General features: G+C 34.1%; 2 protein-coding genes across 3 annotated transcripts; both read right to left on the bottom strand.

Annotated features, from left to right (window-relative positions):
- Positions 1–2,949: 2,949 nt before the first annotated feature.
- Positions 2,950–5,825, bottom strand: LOC126714169 (ankyrin repeat-containing protein At5g02620-like). The gene is made up of 2 exons (XM_050414188.1): positions 5,033–5,825; positions 2,950–4,311 (listed from the first exon to the last, which is right to left on the bottom strand). Exons 1-2 carry the CDS (start codon positions 5,600–5,602, stop codon positions 3,463–3,465), a joined length of 1,419 nt encoding a protein of 472 aa, XP_050270145.1. The 5' UTR covers positions 5,603–5,825; the 3' UTR covers positions 2,950–3,462.
- Positions 5,826–15,625: 9,800 nt separating this feature from the next.
- Positions 15,626–18,357, bottom strand: LOC126714168 (ankyrin repeat-containing protein At5g02620-like). Of its 2 annotated transcripts, none has more exons than XM_050414186.1 (2): positions 17,541–18,357; positions 15,626–16,815 (listed from the first exon to the last, which is right to left on the bottom strand). In XM_050414186.1, the coding sequence occupies exons 1-2, from the start codon at positions 18,108–18,110 to the stop codon at positions 15,967–15,969; spliced, it is 1,419 nt and encodes a 472-aa protein (XP_050270143.1). In that variant the 5' UTR covers positions 18,111–18,357; the 3' UTR covers positions 15,626–15,966. The 2 variants fall into 2 exon arrangements, with proteins under 2 accessions (XP_050270143.1, XP_050270144.1); XM_050414187.1 differs by having other exon boundaries at positions 15,626–16,728.
- Positions 18,358–20,665: the final 2,308 nt, after the last annotated feature.

Here is a 20,665-nt window from a genome sequence, read left to right as displayed (position 1 = left end):
TTGAGACCTTATTTTTTGTAAACTAAACTCCTACAAAGCCACACACTAAATAATATTTATCTATCTCTTTCTCTTAAAAAGAAAAAAGAAAATTAAAATTTAGATTACAACTGTATTTAACTATGCATAGTCATATATCAAAGTTAAAATAAGTTTCTTTTTAAAAAAAATAATATTTTTTTTAGTTCTTTTTATTTAAATTTATGGTTCAACTTTGATATTCAATCCTCTATATGAAATTAACCTTAATTTAGTTAGTATTATTCATCAATTTAGTTTTAATTAGTATTATATAATTTTATTTAATTTATGTTTACATATAAAAACTAAAAAGGTCCCATATAAAATTTTTGCCCTAGACCCCAAATTTTATTGAAGAAGCACAATTGGAAGGAAAAAAAGGTACAGGTCTCTTGGTGCTTCCAGTAGGTTTGTTTCTTTTCATATTCCGAATGTTTCAATTTTTTTTTGCACATTGTTTTATGTTTTTCAATCAAATGACTATAATATATTTGTCTCTTGAAAGTTTTTGATATATTCGGCCCCACACTAGGATTTCATTATGTATATTGGGTTATATTTGTATTTTTATATCCAATTTTTATTTATTTATTTACTTACTATGTGATAGAGTCACAGTTTAAAAATTATTTGATTGATAATCTTAAAGACTTTATCTTTGTTAATGTGGTTAAATACTTATATTTATATCTTTCTATCCACATTATTTTTCCTTGAAACGTGTAAAAGCATCACACATGGTTTAATTTACTTGGGGCGAGGTGGGTCCCCACAGGGCCCCAAGGGGCAGGAATGGGGCAAGGTAGTTTGTCCCGCGCCTCGGGGCGGGGCGGGGACGGAAAAGGGCAACAATCATGCGAGGCGGGGACAAAGATCACATCCTCCAGCCCCGCCCCGCCCTGCCCTGCCCCATTGCCATTCCTACTAGTATAGCCTTTTTATCATTGAGCAAAGTCGCTTGGTGCTCTAGCCTTTCTTTCTTTCTTTTTTTGGTTAAAAGGGTAATTATCATAACATTAACTAGCCAAAAAAGGTGAAGTAGTGATTGAAAGCCTTAGAGAATACAGACTAGAAGCATCTGAGTTAAGCATTACATAAAAACTATCATAAGGGGGAAGCTCTAAAACAACAAAATCCTTTAAGTGGGAGCATCCTCCTTTGGCAAGTGAGTCCGCGCAACGGTTGGCCTCCCGAAAAGCATGACTAACTCTGACTTGTTGGAACTGGTTCAGGAGGAATCTACGGGCATTCAACAAGGAAGAATAGGGGCTGTTAGAAGGTTTCCTAGATAAGACAAGATCAACAACAACTTTTGCATAAAGTTCTACAGAAGTTGGGTGATTCCAAGTTGAGAGGCTAAGATAAGACTGTCCCTTAGAGCCCAAAATTCAACAGTTATATTTGTTGCCACTCTAATATTTCTCATATAACCCTTGACCCAATTCCCTTGGCAATCTCGGATCAGACCTCCCCCTCCAGCCTTCCTTGCAAACATGATAAGCTGACAAATTTGAAAATAATAATAATAAAAAAAAACAAAAAAAAAACACAACGTTTCTAGTTAATGGTTTTAAGGTTGACCTTGATTATTTTATTAAAATGAGATTTGTGATTTAAAGAAATAGCGCTTAAGAATGTTCTTAAACAGGTGTATCATTGCAGAAGTTCAAGATTGACCCCGACCCAAGTGTGAATGCTTAGTTTATGTATTGAACATGCCAAGATCATGTTGGACTATTTTTACTTTTTTATTAACCTGTAGATGCTACGGTTGGTTTCATACAATAATCAGGTCCTTCATGAGGGTAAAAAATACACCAGTTCAGAAATTTTGTAATAGCCTGGGTCTTTGATTGGCAGGTACAAAGAAGCATTCATAGAGAATCAAATCCAAGGGACCAACATAGATAATGGTCATAACACTGGACGTAGGAAACGAAAGGCAAAGCAATGAAAAATTGGCAAGCATTGATTATTCTAGACAAGGCTAAATAATCTTTGGTGGCAGCATTGGCTGCAATAATAATGGTAAGGAAAATATTAAGTTGCTTGCTACGAGGGAGGCTATCATTCAAACAAGAAAGATGGGTTTGCAAAAGTTGATTTTGTTAATCACTCCAAAGGAAATTGAGAGGCTAGTAAATAGCAGTGTCTGGTCTGTGATAGTATGCAACTGTATTGGAGGTCACAAGAGCTATAAAGCATAAACGGATGAGAATGTGTTTTTACTGTTCCAAGGAATGTAACAGAAGCAGCTTATATTCTAGCTAGAATTGCGGCTAGTAAATATATGAATATTAACAAAGTGTTGTACTAATTTTTAAAAATACTCCTCAATTTGTGTGTGTGTAAAGTTGTATGGCTTGCAGTGTTTATGTCTGCTGATAGAAAAATGTCCAGTCAGTTTGGCACTTTCATCAAACCAAAAGAAAGATTAGCAAATCACTTTCAGCTTATTTAGATTAAGCAATCTAATTTTCTCCCATTTATAGATTAAAAATTCTAATAATTGGCATGAAATCATTAATAAAACAGTGAAGCATCTGGTGGACGAAGAGAGAAAGAAGGCTCTAAATTCTACTAGCATGTTGGCTGAAATGCCAGCGTCTATAGTTATGGACAAGGATCCTCTCCATTTCAAGTGAAATGGATTTAATCCTAGTCCTTGGCAGTCGTACCTCAACTCACCACCCTCCTCACTGGGAATTAATAAGATGGCAATTGATAGAAGTATTATTTGTATACAGATCTTAACACCCATGATTTTTGTTTCCAGATACAGAGGTTACAAGATTTTGATAGAAGCACCAGCATTTCCACTCCATGTACTTGGAATTGAATACATGAAAGACAGTAGCTCAATTGGTACATGCACAGATTAAACAGAAAATCCAGAGTAAATTCTAAGCAGAAGACAAACAAAAGAAATAAAAAATAAAAAATTTACCCTATCATTTCAGTTTAAGGATGCCTTCAAAAAGATACATGTACAATCAACAGAGATAGATTATCAGATTGGCGTATATAGCCCATGCCAGATGATATTTTCAACCAAAACTGCCTCTAGAAAAAAAAAAAAAAAAAAAAACAGTGGGTTCCTTCTTACACTTGAAAGGGACAAGACTGGATCTACACAGAACTTTATCAAAGACCAGACATAAATAGTACAACTAACCAAGAGAGATCACAAAAATGGTGTATATCTCAACTAAAATAATCCTGATAAAAAATGACTTCCTTCAGCTATTTACCAGTAGAAGGACTTGGCTTTATCTGCAACAAAACTTGCCTAAAGACTACTTCCACACCCATACTACAAATAGCATTCCACTGATGACCAACAATCTTGGATATCAGCAACACTAAAACAGGAAGAGCAGAGTTGGCTATAGGTATAAAAATTGGGAGGATTTCCTTTTATTACAAATTACAATCTTCACCTCACACTTCTTCTTGGTCATCATCAATTTCAGCATTAGGTACTGCTACCTCTTTCTCCTTAATATAACCATACTTTCTGAGAACCCATAAATTCATACGAATAATATTGCCTATGAACACAACACTAATTAGCACCAACCAGGTTAAGACTGATATCGAAGTAACTTCACGCAGCATGCCTTGCACTTTACTTGGGGACATGTGACGTAGAGAGATAAAATAAGTTACCACTTGTGCAGTGATGGCAATCCACAAAATTGCCATTTGAATCCACATCCATCTCCGACGTTTTATAGGTAAACCACTGACAAGTAGAAGAATTATGCTTAGAGATGCGAGGAAAGCAATTGTGTTGAAAATCATGAACTGACCATACTCAATTGTATCGGTGTATGCCATGACTGCTGTTCCAGCAATATGAGGGTCTTTCACAGGGTTCCCATTATCATCAACTGTGAGGTCATCTTGCCACACACCTCCTGGTGGGGTTAATCCAGCTTGAAAGGCCACAGTTGCAATAAGAGATGCAACCACCATCAATGCACTTCGCTTCCTACCAAGCCAATCAGTATGTTGATGCTTCACTACTGGCCTCTCTGAACCACTCTCTTTCATAGTTAGTGTTGAGGTTAGAGATTTGGTTATCCAAGGAACTTTTGTTGGAGCCCATTCATGCACAATCGGATGTGTATCTTTTGCACTTAAAGCCCCAGCACCTCGAAGTAATTCGTCAATCTCCATATCCCTCAAATCTCTGGGACTCTGTATCAGAATGTCTAAAGCTGAAGAGCCATTTGTATTCAGTGCATCCACATCCATGCAAGTCTTGGTAAGCAAAAATTTTATGATCTGCAAAATTCATGCATACCCTTTTTGTAAATGAAATGCAATCAACAATACAAGTTAAAATCATTACTTCCATAAGATAAGTCTAAAACATACTTAGTTCTTCAGCCTTAAAAGAAAGAAGCAGTACTGCACTGCCTATTTACAATTACACAATTAACCAAAAATACAAACAGTATGATTTCTGACATATGTTAAATTTACAGTAATTTGAAAACACCAGAAACCCAAGAATTTCAATCAGGTGGGATTTTTAATCCTGTTGATATGAGATCTAGTTAAGGCTGCTAGTTCTTTTCTTTTTTTCCTTTTGTGATTAAAATGGTAGGTGCAAAAAGCTGCTGAGTTTAACATCGTAAAGGAAAAAAAGGGAAATTCCACATACAATAGATTAACTACCAATTATTCTCTTAACATTTCCTTAACCCAAAAACATTCTTTTCATTATTTTACTCAACATCAGCTACCTTATTGCTGAAGATTTGGTCACACATTAATACATGTTGCATTCCCTTAATCCCACATTCCATATTCTCACTCCTAGACAAAGATTAAGCCTGAAATTTATAGTCCAAAATTATATAATCAAAATCAAATTACATCAAATGACCAATCTTTTTATATCTATGCAATTAAGCATAAAATATTGAGCAGAGAAAGCATACCCCAATCAATCCAATTACGTCAAATAATCATTAGCAAATTAAGTATAGAAAGCATATACCTCAATCTGCTTTTTGGACACAGCAATATGCAAAATAGTATTCCCATCACAATCCTTCAAATTCACCAATTCATCATCTTTCCCAATTGCCTCAACCAAAACTTTCAACCCCTCCAACCTATTATGCCCCACACACAAGTGCAGCACCGTTTCAGCTCGGTCCGTGAGCACCCGGGTGGACTCAGCCTTGACTCGTACCAACTCACTCACCACCTTAACTCGGCCCTTGACAGCCGCCACGTGTAGTGGGGTCCTCCCTTCCTGGTTCCTCACCATGCAAAGATCAGGATCCACCAACAAAAGCTCTTTGACTATCTCCAGGTACCCTTTAGCTGATGCAAGGTGCAAAGGGGAGGATCCGTGTGAGTCGAACTCGGAGGCCAACTCGGGCTTAAGACTCAGTAACTCCTTAACGAAACCCAAGTGGCCCAACATGGAAGATATGTGGAGAGGAGTCTCTGATACGCAAGAAACAATGGTTCTGTCAAGAAGGAGAGGGTCTTCTAAGAGTAACTCTTTGAGGGTCGCAATGTTTCCTTCCATTGCTGCATCTGAGAGCCTTTTCTCCATCTCTCTTCTTTTTTTTTTCTCTCTACGTGGAAAGTTTTTAGCTTTTCGTGTCAGCCTGAGATTTCTTAAGTTCGGGGACTTTGATGAATGTAAGCTGTGTTGGCGACTGGGGTGTTGTTAGTGGAAGCCCAGACAGCAGCCGAGAGACTTGAATGGAAAGACGGAGAGCAAGCTTATTGGATATGTTGAATGCTTGAGCTCAAAGGTTTGGAAGTTTGTCGGTTTTACCACAAATGATAATAAAAGCAGTATGTGGTGCCATATATATTTTTAGGAAAACTAAAACAGAAGTGGGACCCGAAGAAGTTTCCTAACATTGTTTGACTTTTGCTGCGTTTGTTAGATGTAAATTGAAATCCAAATGTAAAATGAATACAGGGTAAATGAATTCATGTAAAGAAAATAAAATTTGGATGTTTGGTTCTGCAATGAAAAATAATTTGGAAAATAATTTTTGGTATTTGGTAACATTTTGAAAATGTTATTTTCCTATAAAATTTTCACATTTTTTCAGCTTCCAAATAAATTTTATAACATAAAATTTCAAAATATACACTTTAACACAACCAAAAATCAAAATAAAAACATTTATGAGTTTGAGGGTGGATTTTGGCTAGATGGATTTGAGGGGATGTGGATTGACTTTTGTAGAGGGTGGGTCAGCTTTAGGCGGGTATGGCTTCGCTAGCGTGAGGGAGAGTGATAGCTGGGTGGAGGTGTGTGGATCGGAGATGAGGTGAGGTCATCGGACTCAAACAGTGGATTACTCACCGGCGCAGAGGGTGGGTTTGGGGTTCGAATGTAGTGGGCTGGTAGTCGGTGGCGGCCAAATCGACAACATTGAGCAAGAGGGAGAAGAAGAGTTGAGGAAGAAGAGAGAAAAAGGAGGAAGCTTGGCTGGCGCGATCTGGGCGGTGGGGGCGGCACGATCTAGGCTGCCGGAGCTAGGCTGGGTGGCCACCTGTGCTCTCTCTCTCTCTCTCTGAGTCATGGAAATCATTTGAAGGTAAAATGAGGGCTGCATTGGTTTTACGGTTGAAGTGGGTGTTTTTACGGTCAACATGTAATTGATTTTCCATTTGACCATATTTGCTGTTGGAGCCAAACACACACAAGGGTGTAAAAGTAATTCCGGAATTAGTTTTCAATTGAAACAAACACAGCCTTTGTATATGGGGGAAAATTGCAAACTAACATCAATCCTCAAATAATTTCATTAGTTAGTACTCCCTCTGTCCCAATTTGTTTGTCCTCTATTCTATTTTGGAATGTCCTAAAATATTGTCCTGTTTCTAAAAATAAAAGTCATTAATTTACTAATATTTCTATTATACCCTAACTTTATTTTCAAAACTATTTGAAAAGAAAACTAACAAATATTTAAAAAATCAATCTAATTGTGGCACATTTTTAGTTGCCTCATTAAGAATAACTCTTTAAAAAAAAAAAAAACTGATAAATTTATTTAAGGGTAGTTTTGTAAACTTATACATTTTTATAAGGCAAATAAGACAATAAATGATATTCCCTTAAAAAGTTTGATTTTTCAAACATGACAAACAGATTGGGACGAAGGGAGTATCATTTTCAAACTATTTAGAAAACTAACATTTCGAATGTTTAAGACTCGATTTTGGTGCTAAATGGAGCCTTTAGAACTCGAGTTTAGTATTGCAAAAAGAAGAAAACCTGACTAAGTGAAGAAGAAGAAGAATGAAGAAGAAGAACTTCATTTGACGGGCCGAAGAAGAACAAAGAACCCCACGGTAGCTTGATCTCTAGGTTGGGTTTGATTTTGTTTTTGCGTTTGTCTTCGGTTTGTCTCTGCTTGATTTTTGGGTTGGGGCTTGATTTCTGGGTTGGGTGTCTTTGGTGTTTATCGAAGAAGAACAAAGAACCCCATGGTAACTTGGAGAAATCGAGTCTTCAAGACTCGAGTTCCACTTGAAATCGAGCTGTTTATATTCGATTTAGCACACCAAAATCGAGCCTTACACAATTGAGATGTTAGTTTCCTAAATAATTTGGAAACGATGCTAACTAACGAAATTATTTAAGGATTGGTGTTACTTTGCAATTTTTCCCTATTTAGAGCATTCATGAAATCACGACTATTTTAGTACTCAAATTTCTAAAAAACTCATTGCATCAATCATGCCAAAAGTTAAATTTTTTAATACCAAACTACAGTAATGATTAAATCGCCATCTTTGGTACTGAAATGGTAATCACAAAAAATCAATCAGTATATATATATACACACACATGAGGTTCTGTTATGTGGCCACCTCATACAGATAGTATGTGGTTTTGCAATGTGACGCACTCTTTACAAAGAAAATTAAAAGACTCTTAAATCACATTAGAGATAAAAACAAATTTAAAAATAGAACTCTTTATTTCTTTTGGTTCAATATTTCAAGACTAATCTTTGTTTTCTTTGATTCAATATTTTAAGACTATTATTTGTTTCTTTTGGTTCAATGTTTCAAGATTTTTCCACTATTTAAAAAATCGGGCAGACCATTTCAACTGGAAACCAGTCCAGCAAAAGACCAATAAAGAACAGGAAAAAACTCAAAATCAATCCATTTTTCGATTCTTTGACTGATTCGGTTTTTAAGACCATGATTTTTCCTCTTTCACACACACACAAAACTCTTTGTATTTCCATTCACCCATTTTCACTTCTACTCCTCTATATATACATGCTCACTGCCCTTTATGCTATCCCATCTCAAATACACCTAGACCAAAAACTATGTCATTTTACCTTTAAATTTTCAATGACACCTACATAACTCCAACATTATCGTATTATTTGATTCTAATTTGTATGAGTAGGTTGTGACCAAGGAAGAGGGCTTGAATTTTTTATTTAGTGATGGTAGCTTACAATTTTGATGTTGAAGTCGAACGTTATGAATTTTGTGAAGGTTGTGATTTGTTTTGAGTCTTTGGGTGTTTAGGATTTTGATTTGGGAAAGTCATAAATGTATTTTGTTTTATAACTAAAAAAAAAAAAAACCTTCTAATTGATAATTTATGAAGTTTGCTATTTTTTTTAACTCATAATTTGTAAGTTTCTTTGTAGGTATTTTACCGTTATTTTGTGTGGTATGAGCCATAGTGATAAAAAGAAAAATCAATGATGATTTCAAAGTTTTTTCACTTTTTTTTAAAGGATATGGAAGGCTAACTAAAGGCAATTAAATTTTGATAAATAGATAAATTTTAGCCAATTTCTCTTTGGTGGAGTAGTTGTGGAAGTGTTTAGGAGGTTGCTTAAATTTATATAATTTTAGGATATAAAAGTATTTTTTTACTTTAAATTCTTATTTATAGATTTCAAAATCATTTAATTAGTTTGAAAAATAAATTCTTAACAGTAAATATTATAATATGTTATAGTCTTATAGTGTTATACATTTTCTTTAAAAAAAATATATGAATTAAGAAAATCAAGTTTCAAAGTATTTAACAATATTGTGGGTAAATATAAATATAATACAACAAAATAATTATTATATGTAGGTCTTAATATACATAAAAGTGATTTTGAATGAAATTGTAAATTATCCACGCCTTGCGCGGGACATCATCTAGTATTATTTAATTTATTTAAAATGAAAATTAGAGAGAGAGACTTGAGTAGTAAAAGAAATAATAAAAAAAGAATATTTAAATGAAGCAGTAAAAACATAGGGTATTTGATGATGGGTGTATTGTAAAATGAGATGTTAAAATAGATAAAACAATTTTTTGAATTGTTAAAAGCTAAATTTTGTAAAACCTTTGATGTGAATGCTAGGTACTTGGGTTCTACTCCAAATTCTTATTAAAATGACTTATACTGTTTAGACTTTTAAGTTATTTAGACAATCTTACTTAAACTTCCAAAATTCAAAAAAATTTACAATTTTCTATCTAGTCTATATCTTCTTTTTTTTTTTTTTAGAAACATCTAGTTTATATCTATATCTAAAAGTTGACGCGTAACATTTATTATTATTACACTTCTGTTTAGCCACATTATCATCCACCTATTTTCAACACTATCTTATTTTTAGTTTTTATTTTTTTTATATTAATTTATCAATTTATTGTTACACGGTCTTCAACCTTTCCCCATCTCTTTTACCTTTCATCTCTTCACTATTATTTACTTTAATATCACTCTTACTCTATCATTTTATCTTCCTTTATTGTTGGTTCTATTCATTTCTTTATTGTTGGTTTTATTCATTTATTGATGAGCTTAGTAATGGGGTTTTTTTTTTGTTTGGGGGGGGGGGGGGGGGGGGGGTGTGGGTGGGTGTGGAAAGGAAGATGTTGTCGAAATTTGAAGCTGGGAGGAAGATTGGTGAGGTTCGAGTAATAGGAAGTTAAATGAGATTGAAGCTATAAGCAAAGCCCTATACCTAGACAAAAATCCAACTAGGAGTTCAATTCCTAAGGTCAATACTTGGTCCAAATTGATTGGAAAAGCCCACTTCTTCGATCCCAATTAGAAGCTTAAACAAGGTGAAGATGACTTGTCACGCAAGGAGAAGTCGTCCATTTGGAATTGGAGGCCTTTTCCCATATCCGAAACCGTAGGTTTAAGTGTTGCTTTTCTCTCCTAGTCCATTTAGTTGAAGGGTTGCCCTTAGATTTCAATGGTAGTAGTCTTTGTGTGCATTGGAAGAGGCGAGATGTGATCTTGGTGACTCGTCCGGCAAAGGTTCTGCAAGGCATGGTGGAGTTTGAACTTTGAAGAGAAATTGAATCTTACATGCCTAGTTTATGGTAGTCAGAGTGGACCACACTATTCGGCAAAGTATGAGGCGAAATATTTTTTGATAGAAGCTCCAACATTTCCACTCCATATGCTTGGTATTAAATACATGAAAAATTGTAGCTCAATTGGTACATGCACAAATTAGACAGAAAATCCAGAGTAAATTTTAAACAGATGACAAACAAAAGAAATAAAAAATAAAAAATTTACCCTATCATTTCGGTTTAAGGATGCCTTCAAAGAGGTGCATTTACAATCAACAGAGATAGATTACAAGATTGGCGTAAATAGCCCATCCCAAATGATATTTTCAACCAAAACTGTCTCTAAAAACTAAAAAATACATAGAGTCTATGCTATCTTACACTTGAAAGGGACAAGACTGGATCTAAATAGACTTGATCAAAGACTTGACATAAATACTAAATAGTGTAAGGGTCATATTGTTATGGTAGTTTATCAAATATGCTAGCAGATTTTTCCGTTACCAAATGGTGGATGGAAAATCGGTGGTAGCTAGCATAATTGATAAACTACCACAATCTTGGAGGGAGTTCCAAAAGACTTTACGGCACAAACAAAAGGAGACATCCTTGGAGACTTTGATCACACGCATCCGTGTGGAGGAGGAGGCTAAAGGACAAGATGCACTCATGACACAAGAGAGCAATGGTAATTCCACCACAAAGGTAAACCTTATTTCAGCCAATAATAATATGCCCAAAAATCATTTTCCTAGAAATGGTCAATTGAAGCCTAAAAAGAGAGCCTTTAAAAATAATAATAGATCTCAAGGAAGGGGAAACCCGAATAAAAATTACAATAAGAACCAAGGACCCCCTTCACAAGATTAATTTAATAGATCCTGTTTTGTCTGTGGCAAGAGTGGGCATATTGCTCGATTTTGAAAATTTCAGAAACGTGAATCTATCCCGCAGGCTAACGTAACCAAAGAGCCTTTAGTGGCTATGATTACAAACATCAATATGGTGTAATATGTTGAAGGGTGGTGGGCAAATTCTGGTGCTAATAGGCACATATGCTATGACAAAAATTGGTTCAAATTGTACACTCCTTTTAAAGAAGAAAAAACTGTTATGCTTGGTGACTCTAGCAAAACCAAGGTTCTTGAGAGTGGTGAGGTTAAATTGAAATTCACTTCTGAATGCATGCTAACATTGAAAGATGTTCTTTACACTCCGTCCATGAGAAAGAATTTGATATCAAGTTTTTTGCTTAACAAGGCTGGCTTCAAGCAAACTATAGAATCTGATAATTATGTAATCACTAAAAAAGGATTATTTGTAGGCAAGAGTTATGTTTGTGATGGAATGTTTAAATTGAATGTTGAGAATAATAAAGCATCTACCAGTTTAGTTTATATGCTTTCTTCTATTAATTTTGGCATGCTCGTTTGTGTCATAAATAGTAGATATGTAGGAATCATGAGTAGTTTAGGATTAATTCCAAGACTATCAAAAGATTTTGAAAAATGTGAAACTTGTAGTCTAGCTAAGATTACAAAAAGGCCTCATAAAAATGTTGTAAGAAATACCGAATTGCTTGAGTTAATTTACTTCGATTTATGTGAATTTGAGGGAATTTTAACTCATGGAGGAAATAGATATATTATCACTTTTATTGATGATTTCTCAAAATATACAACTATTTATTTGTTGAAAAATAAAAGTGATGCTTTTGAAAAATTTCAAGATTTTTTAAAAGAAGTTGAAAATCAATTCGGTAGAAAAATAAGAATAATAAGAAGTGATAGAGGTTGTGAGTATGAATCAAGTGCATTTAACTCATTTGTTCAGTCTTTAGGAATTATCCATGAAACTACTGCACCATATTCACCTGCTTCTAATGGTGTGGCTGAAAGAAAAAATAGAACTTTTATTGAGTTAACAAATGCCATGTTAATTGAATCTGGTACATTTTTACATTTTTGGGGTGAAGCTATTTTAACTACATGTCATGTTTTGAATAGGGTGCCACATAAAAAATCACATACCACACCTTTTGAGATGTGGTAAGGACATAAGCCAAATTTGGGATATTTGAGAGTATGAGGTTGTCTTGCTTATGTAAGGCTTACTGACCCTAAAATGCCTAAATTAGGTATAAGAGCTACTACTTGTGCTTTTCTTGGTTATACGATTAATAGTGCAGCCTATAGATTTTTTTATCTTGAAAACAAAATAATTTTTGAGTCTGATGATGCAATTTTTCATGAAGAAAAATTTCCTTTTAAATTGAAAAATAGTGGGGGTGAAGAAAATATTTTGTCACAACCTAGTTCTTCTACTTCACATTTACAAAATCAAGAAAATTTTGAAATGGAACCTAGAAGGAGTAAAAGTGCTAGAGTTGAGAAGGATTTTGGTCCTAATTATTATGTTTTTAACATTGAGGAAAATCCCCAAAATTTAAAAGAGGTTTTAACATCACCTGATGCTATATTTTGGAAAGAGGCTGTAAATGATGAGATGAAATCTCTAATTTCTAATAGAACTTGAAAATTAGTAGATCTTCTATCGGGTTATAAGACCATAGGTTGTAAATGGGTCCTTAGAAAAAAGTTGAAACCGGATGGATCAATAGATAAGTTTAAAGCTAGACTTGTTGCAAAAGAATTTAAACAAAAAGCTGATCTTGATTTCTTTGATACTTTTTCTCTGATAACAAGAATTACATCTATTAGATTGTTAATTGCTGTTGCTGCAATTTTTTATTTGAAAATTCATCAAATGGATGTAAAAATTGTTTTTCTAAATGGGGACCTAGAGGAAGAGATTTATATGGATCAACCCAAAGGCTTTGTAGAGCCTAGACAAGAAAGCAAGGTATGTAAGCTAACTAAATCCCTATATGGCTTAAAACAAGCACCTAAGCAGTAGCATGAAAAGTTTAATTCCTACATGATTGAGAATGGTTATAAATCAAATGAATGTGATAAATGTATTTATTCTAAATCATGGAATAATTTACATGTTATTATTAGCCTCTATGTAGATGATATGTTGATTTTTGGCTCAAATATGCATGTTATAAATGAGACAAAAAATATGCTTAAAAGCCATTTTGATATGAAAGATCTTGGTGAGGCTAATTTTATTTTGGGCATGAAAATTACAAAAGCATGTGATGGAATATATCTTGATCAATCACATTATGTTGAGAAAATATAATTTTCATGATCACAAAAGTGTAGCTACTCCTTTTGATTCTAGTTTTCATTTATTTCCTGTAAATAATGATGATGAGATTTTTAATCAAAAGGATTATGCTAGTATCATTGGTAGTTTGTATTATGCTACTAATTATACTAGACCTGGCATTGCATATGCAGTAGGAGTGCTTAGTAGATTTACTAGCAAGCCTAGTAAAGATCATTGGCTAGCTATTGAGCGAGTCATGAGATATTTAATTGGTACCAAAAATTATGGCTTATTTTATAAAAAGTATCTTGCTGTGATTGAAGCTTTTAGTGATACCGATTAGAATACTTTGTCAGGTGATTCTCTCTCTACCACTGGTTATATTTTTACCTTAGATAGTGGTGCTATTTGTTGGAAATCTAAAAAGCAAACAATAATTGGTAATTCAACAATGGAAGCTGAATTAATAGCATTAGCTTTAGCTAGTGAAGAGGCAAATTGGCTTAGAGATTTGTTATATGAAATTCCACTCTGGGAAAAGCCAACCACCTATATTAATTCATTGTGATAGCACTGCCGCAATTGTTAGAGTTAAAAACCATTACTACAACGGTAGATCCAGACCTATAAGAAGAAAGCACAGTACCATGCGATCTTATTTGAGTAGTGGCATCATAACTATAGATTATATTAAATCTAATAATAATCTTACAGATCCATTTACCAAGGCCTTGGCAAAAGATAGAGTCTGGAATACACCGAGGGGGATGGGACTAAAGTCCATAGAATCATGAGCCATGTACGAGGATACCCAACCCAACGACCAGAGATCCTGAGAATTGGGTTCAATGGGAAAAACGAATCATATGATGGTTGTAAGAAATGCATTATTTTTTTTTAATTATTTATTTTGTAAATAATTTTTTAATTGTTCATCCCTATGATGTAAGTGCATTTATCCTGTAATGTGGAGAGGTTGAGTAAAAAACTCTTAATGAAATTTGTAACTTGTATGAGTGGGGTGTCAGAATTACAGGAGCACCCTTGACAAAATTTCACCTATGTGAGTGTGGGGGTGGGGCCACTCCCTATGAGATTTGGACTTAATCTCAAATACAATCATGAAACTGAGATCAACACACGGCTGTAAAATGTTAGCTATAAAAGCTTATGTCAACACCTGGGTTGTTATGTGTAAGCAGTGATGCTTAATTTCCCTAAAGCAGTCCTAGTTCAAGTCGAAGACCACTACGACTCTGGAGTTGAGATCACTATTTTACTAAGTGAAGGTTCAATGCAGAGCACACCTTCATGATGCATAGTGACCCATCTTTGTCTGGTAATCTCTCTTTAACTAAAATTTAATATTAAAATGAGCGGGGGATTGTTGGAGCATTTTAATATTAAATAATTAAAATGAATAAATGTTATAACATAAATGTAAAGATGTGGGAGTGAATATGGAAGATAATGAGTTAGTAAAAATGTTTAATCCCATATTGAAAAGGAGAGAGACTATTTTATTCTTTTTAATTGTGGTGATTAATGAGCTAACATAAATTGTCTCAGATATTGGGCTAGATACGTGTGCAAGAGGGAGGCGAAGAGTGGAGCGAGCGCCGTGCCTCAGTTCAAATAGTATTGTGTAATTTTTCTTGTTGAATTAATAATATTCAGAAGTACTATTCAATTTCTCATTGTGTTATTTTCATTATTATTGTGTTTGCACTAACAATTAGTCACATGCTAGGATCTGTACAACGGAAGAAGTCATCTGCAAGATCAAATTTAATTGGGGATTAGAGTAAAGGCTCAACTATAGGTTGATATTTTGGGAAAGGTCAGATAGTGGTAAGATTTCTTATACTTGTAACTACTTGGTCTTGATTAGTGAATTCTTGAGAGTGGTGACCTGAAATTTACCCGATAGGAGTTTTTGTCTTGTGAAGGTTTTCCCCATTTGTTAATTAATTACCGTGTCAAATTTATTTTCCGCTGCACTTTAGATTATTTGATGATTTATTTGTGCTTACAGAATATTTGCTTAGAATTTGATCTAATTAATCAAGTTGGGAAATTGAATTAATTAACTGGGTCAATTTATAACCCAAACAAATAGTACAACCAATCAAGAGAGATCACAAAAATGGTGTATTTAGCCCATCTCAACTAAAACAATCCGGATAAAAATTGACTTACTAAAACAATCCGGATAAAAAATGACTCACTTCAAGCAATTACCAGAAAAGGACTTGGCTTTATCAGCAACCAAACTTGCCTAAAGACTACTTCCACACCCATAATACAAATAGCATTCCACTGATGACTAACAATCTGGGATATCAGCAACACTAAAACAAGAAGAGCAGAGTTGGCTATCAGTATAAAAATTGGGAGGATTTCCTTTTATTACAATCTTCACCTCACACCTCTTCTTGGTCATCATCAATTTCAGCATTAGGTACTGCTAACTCTTTCGCCTTAATATAACCATACTTTCTGAGAACCCACAAATTCATACGAATAATATTGCCTATGAACACGACACTAATTAGCGCCAACCAGGTTAAGACTGATATCTCAGTAACATCACGCAGCATGCCTTGCACTTTATCTGGGGACATGTGACGTAGAGAGATAAAATAAGTTACCACTTGTGCAGTGATGGCAATCCACAAAATTACCATTTGAATCCACATCCATCTCCGACGTTTTATTGGTAAGCCACTGACAAGTAGAAGAATTATGCTTAGAGATGCGAGGAAAGCAATTGTGTTGAAAATCATGAACTGACCATACTCAAGTGAATCAGTGTATGCCATGACTGCTGTTCCAGCGATGTGAGGGTTTTTCACAGGGTTCCCATTATTATCAACCGTGAGGTCATCTTGCCACACACCTCCTGGTGGGGTTATTCCAGCTTGAAAGGCCACAGTTGCAATAAGAGATGCCACCACCATCAATGCACTTCTCTTCCTACCAAGCCAATCAGTATGTTGATGCTTCACTACTGGCCTCTCTGAACCACTCTCTTTCGTGGTTAGTGTTGAGGTTAGAGATTTAGTTATTCGAGGAACTTTTGTTGGAGCCCATTCTTGCACAATCGGACGTATATCTTTTGCACTTAAAGCCCCAGCATCTCGAAGAAATTCCTCAATGTCCATGTCCCTCAAATCTCTGGGACTCTGTATTAGAATGTCAAAAGCTGTAGAGCCATTTGTATTCAGTGCATTCACATCAACACTAGTCTTGGCAAGCAAATATTTTATGGTCTGCAAAATTCATACATACCCTTTTTGTAAATGAAATGCAATTAACCATACTAGTTAAAATCATTACTTCGATAAGATTAGTCTAAAGCATACTCAATTCTTCAGCCTAAAAAGAAAGAGGCAGGACTGCCTATTTACAATTACACAATTAAAGAAAAATACAAATAGAATGATTTCTGACATATTTTAAATTAACAGTAGTTTGAAAATGCCAGAAACCCAAGAATTTCAATAGTGTGAGATTTTTAATCTTGTGAATATGAGCTCTAGTAAAAGCTGCTAAGTTCTTTTCTTTCTTACTTTTGTGATTAAAAATGGTGGGTGCAAAAGGCTGCTAGGTTTAACATTGTAATTGTAAAGGTAAAGAATCGGAAATTCCACGTACAACAGATTAACTACAATTAATTATTCTCTTAACATTTCCTTAAACCAAAAACATTCTTTTCATTATTTTACTCAACATTAGCTACCTTATTGTTGAAAATTTGGTCACACCTCAATACATGTTGCATTCCCTTAATCCCACATTCCATATCCTCACTCCTAGACAAAGATTAAGCCTGAAATTTATAGTCCAAAATTATATAATCAAAATCAAACTACATCAAATGACCAAACTTTTTATATCCATGCAATTATGCATAAAAACTTTAGCAGAGAAAGTATACCCCAATCAATCCAATTACCTCAAATAATCATTAACAAATTAAGTATAGAAAACATACCTCAATCTGCTTTTTGGACACAGCAATATGCAAAATAGTATTCCCATCACAATCCTTCCAATTCACCAATTCATCATCTTTCCCAATTGCCTCAACCAAAACTTTCAACCCCTCCAACCTAACATGCCCCACACACAAGTGCAGCACCGTTTCAGCTCGGTCCGTGAGCACCCGGGTGGACTCAGCCTTGACTCGTACCAACTCACTCACCACCTTAACTCGGCCCTTGACAGCCGCCACGTGGAGTGGGGTCCTCCCATCTTGGTTCCTCACCATACAAAGCTCAGGATCCACCAACAACAGCTCTTTGACTATCTCCAGGTACCCTTTTGCTGTTGCAAGGTGCAAAGGGGAGGACCCGTGTGAGTCGAACTCGGAGGCCAACTCGGGCTTAAGACTCAGTAACTCCTTGACGAAACCCAAGTGGCCCAACATGGAAGATATGTGGAGAGGAGTCTCTGATACGCAAGAAACAATGGTTCTGTCAAGAAGGAGAGGGTCTTCTAAGAGTAACTCTTTGAGGGTCGCAATGTTTCCTTCCATTGCTGCCTCTGAGAGCCTTTTCTCCATCTCTCTCTTCTTCTTTTTTCTCTCTATCTGGAAAGTTTTTAGCTTTTTGTGTCAGTCTGAGATTTCTTTTAAGTTCTGGGACTTTTGAGTTTATTTGATTTGTGAATGTGAGCTGTGTTGGCTATTGGGGTGTTGTTGGTGGAAGCCAATGAAAGATGACAGCAGCCGAGAGACTTGACTGGAAAGTTGGAGAGCAAACATTGTGGAAATGTTGAATGCTTGAGTTCAAAGGTTTGGAATTGGAAGTTTGTGGCTTTTGCCAAAGAAAAACAAGAAGTTCGTTGGACCCAACTATATATATAAAAAGGAAAAATAAAACAGAAGTGGGACCCGAAGAAGTTTCTTAACATTATTTGACTTTCTTTAGAGCATTCACAGCTATTTTAGTAGTCAAACCCTAAAAAAAAAAAGTAAAAAAACTCACTACGGTGCCAAAAGTTAAAGGGGGTGTTTGGTTGGTGTTTCCAATCAATAATTTTTAGTTTTTAAATAATATTTTATGTATTTTTATACATTTTTTCACTCATACATATTTTCACAAAAAATTTTAAATAACAATTTTCAGTTTTTAAACATATGTACCAAACGAATCCTAAATTTTTTAACACCTAAATTGCCATCTTTGAAATTGTACTGTAACTAGATGGTAAGCACAACAAATATTATTTAAATTAAAATGAGAGAGAGACCTGAGTGATAAAAAAATAGTAAAAAAAAATAAAGAAATAATATTCAAGTGAAGTGGTAAAAAAATAGAGTATTTGATGTTGAATGCATTAAACTGAGATGTTAAAATAGATAAAACAATAAATGTTTTAAAATCTTTTATCTGAATGCTAGGTACTTGGTCTCAACTCAAATTCTAATTCGAATTTTTAGACATTCTCGTTTTTTCTTCTAAAATCCAAAAAATTTCACAATTTTCTATCTAGTCTATATCTATATATCTAAAAACTAAATGGTAGCCTTTATTATTACTACGCTTCTGTTGAATCGCATTATCATCCACTTATTTTCAACCATCTCTCTTATTTTTAGATTTTTTTTTTGTTATTAATTTTTCAATTTATTGTTACACTTTTTCCTACACCCCCATTTTTTATATTTTCATCTTCCCACTACTATCTATCTTAATATACTCTTCCTATATCCTTTTATTTTCCTTTATTTATTATTATTATTATTCTCATCCTCTTACTATAAATTTGCAATTGTCTTTCCGATTCTATGCACAGTTTTTTCCACACAAAAAGTTTTCCCTCTCTCTCTCTCTCAATTTTTTCATTTTTTGGTGGATTTTTTTTAAAAAAATTTTCTTGCATCTCTACTTTAGGTTGATGAATTTTTGTGTTTTTAAAAACTCTAATTTGGGTTGATGTGATTTATTTGTGTTTTAAAATTGTTATCTTTTTTCCTTTCTTTGATTTCATAGATGTTATATAAAGATATTATATAAGAATATAATGTTATTCCATTACATAACATAACTCAAATAATTTGGTGTTTATTAATATATCTTTTATTTTAAATTTTTTCTTCTCATTGTATTTTCTATAAATTTGTTATTTTCTCTCACATTCTCTCCTGAAAAAGTGATTATTCTCTCTCTCTCTCTCATTCTTTATTGTAATTTTTTTTTATAACTCTATTTTGGATTAATATTGTGGGGGAGGATTTTGTTCCAAGCCCGCAAGCAATTTGTCCGTTCTGGGGCCAAAGGACCCACACGACTTTGTTCCTTCAAGCGACATGAGTAGTATTTGAGACTTGCTCCCACATTGAAGAAAGATGCGCCTCACTCATGCCTTATAAGCCTTACCTGAAGGCAAGAGTGTACCACTACAACCTCAAAAACTGCTCATGTTGCTTGAATGAACAAAGCCGTGCGGGTCCTTCGGCCCCAGAGCAGACAAACTGATTGCAAGCTTGGAACAAAATCCTCCCCCACAAATATGTTTTGGTGTTATATTTTGAGTGCCCCATCAAAAGTAGTGTATCTCACTCTTAGATCCCTGGTTTGATTTATTTATTTATTTTAGTTAATACCTTTTTTATTTATAATCATTTGAATTAATTTTTAGTTATTTTGGAAGTAAGAATTTGAAATTATATCAAAACACAATCTTGGCTATGCATTTGAATATGCCTATCAATTATTTGAGTAATATTAAGTGTAATTTTGTTATGAGTTTTGATTGTCATAATAATCTCCTTTAAGAGAATGAAGAATTTGAATAATTTATTTAAAACTTAAAAAGTTTAGTTGTACAGAAAAAATAATAGAAAAATATAGAGCACTATAACATAATTTTGAAGAATATGGACCAACTCATAAATGAATAATATCAATTAAACACACTCAAAATAAAATAAAAAATGATATATTGGTAGAGATAGAAAGATAAAAAATAATTTTAAAAATTATATAAATTTTAGGGAGAACAAATTATCTTTAACAAATTTTAGAGAATAAATGGTACATTATACCACAATTAAAAAATAATTATCTATTCCTATGCATTGCGTAGGTCTGTGACTAGTGTATAATAAAATCA

This window comes from Quercus robur, chromosome 2 (assembly GCF_932294415.1).
Source record: "Quercus robur chromosome 2, dhQueRobu3.1, whole genome shotgun sequence".
NCBI classification, from domain to species: domain Eukaryota; kingdom Viridiplantae; phylum Streptophyta; class Magnoliopsida; order Fagales; family Fagaceae; genus Quercus; species Quercus robur.
This window is presented reverse-complemented; position numbering and strand designations above follow the sequence as displayed.

What these genes read in the sequence shown, in the direction of transcription:
- LOC126714169 (XM_050414188.1), bottom strand. Translation starts at nt 5,602, where the DNA reads ATGGAGAAAAGGCTCTCAGATGCAGCAATGGAAGGAAACATTGCGACC. An exon ending in TGTCCAAAAAGCAGATTGAG is followed by an intron (nt 4,312 to 5,032) that starts GTATATGCTTTC and finishes TGAATTTTGCAG; the next exon opens with ATCATAAAATTTTTGCTTAC.
- LOC126714168 (XM_050414186.1), bottom strand. Translation starts at nt 18,110, where the DNA reads ATGGAGAAAAGGCTCTCAGAGGCAGCAATGGAAGGAAACATTGCGACC. An exon ending in TGTCCAAAAAGCAGATTGAG is followed by an intron (nt 16,816 to 17,540) that starts GTATGTTTTCTA and finishes TGAATTTTGCAG; the next exon opens with ACCATAAAATATTTGCTTGC.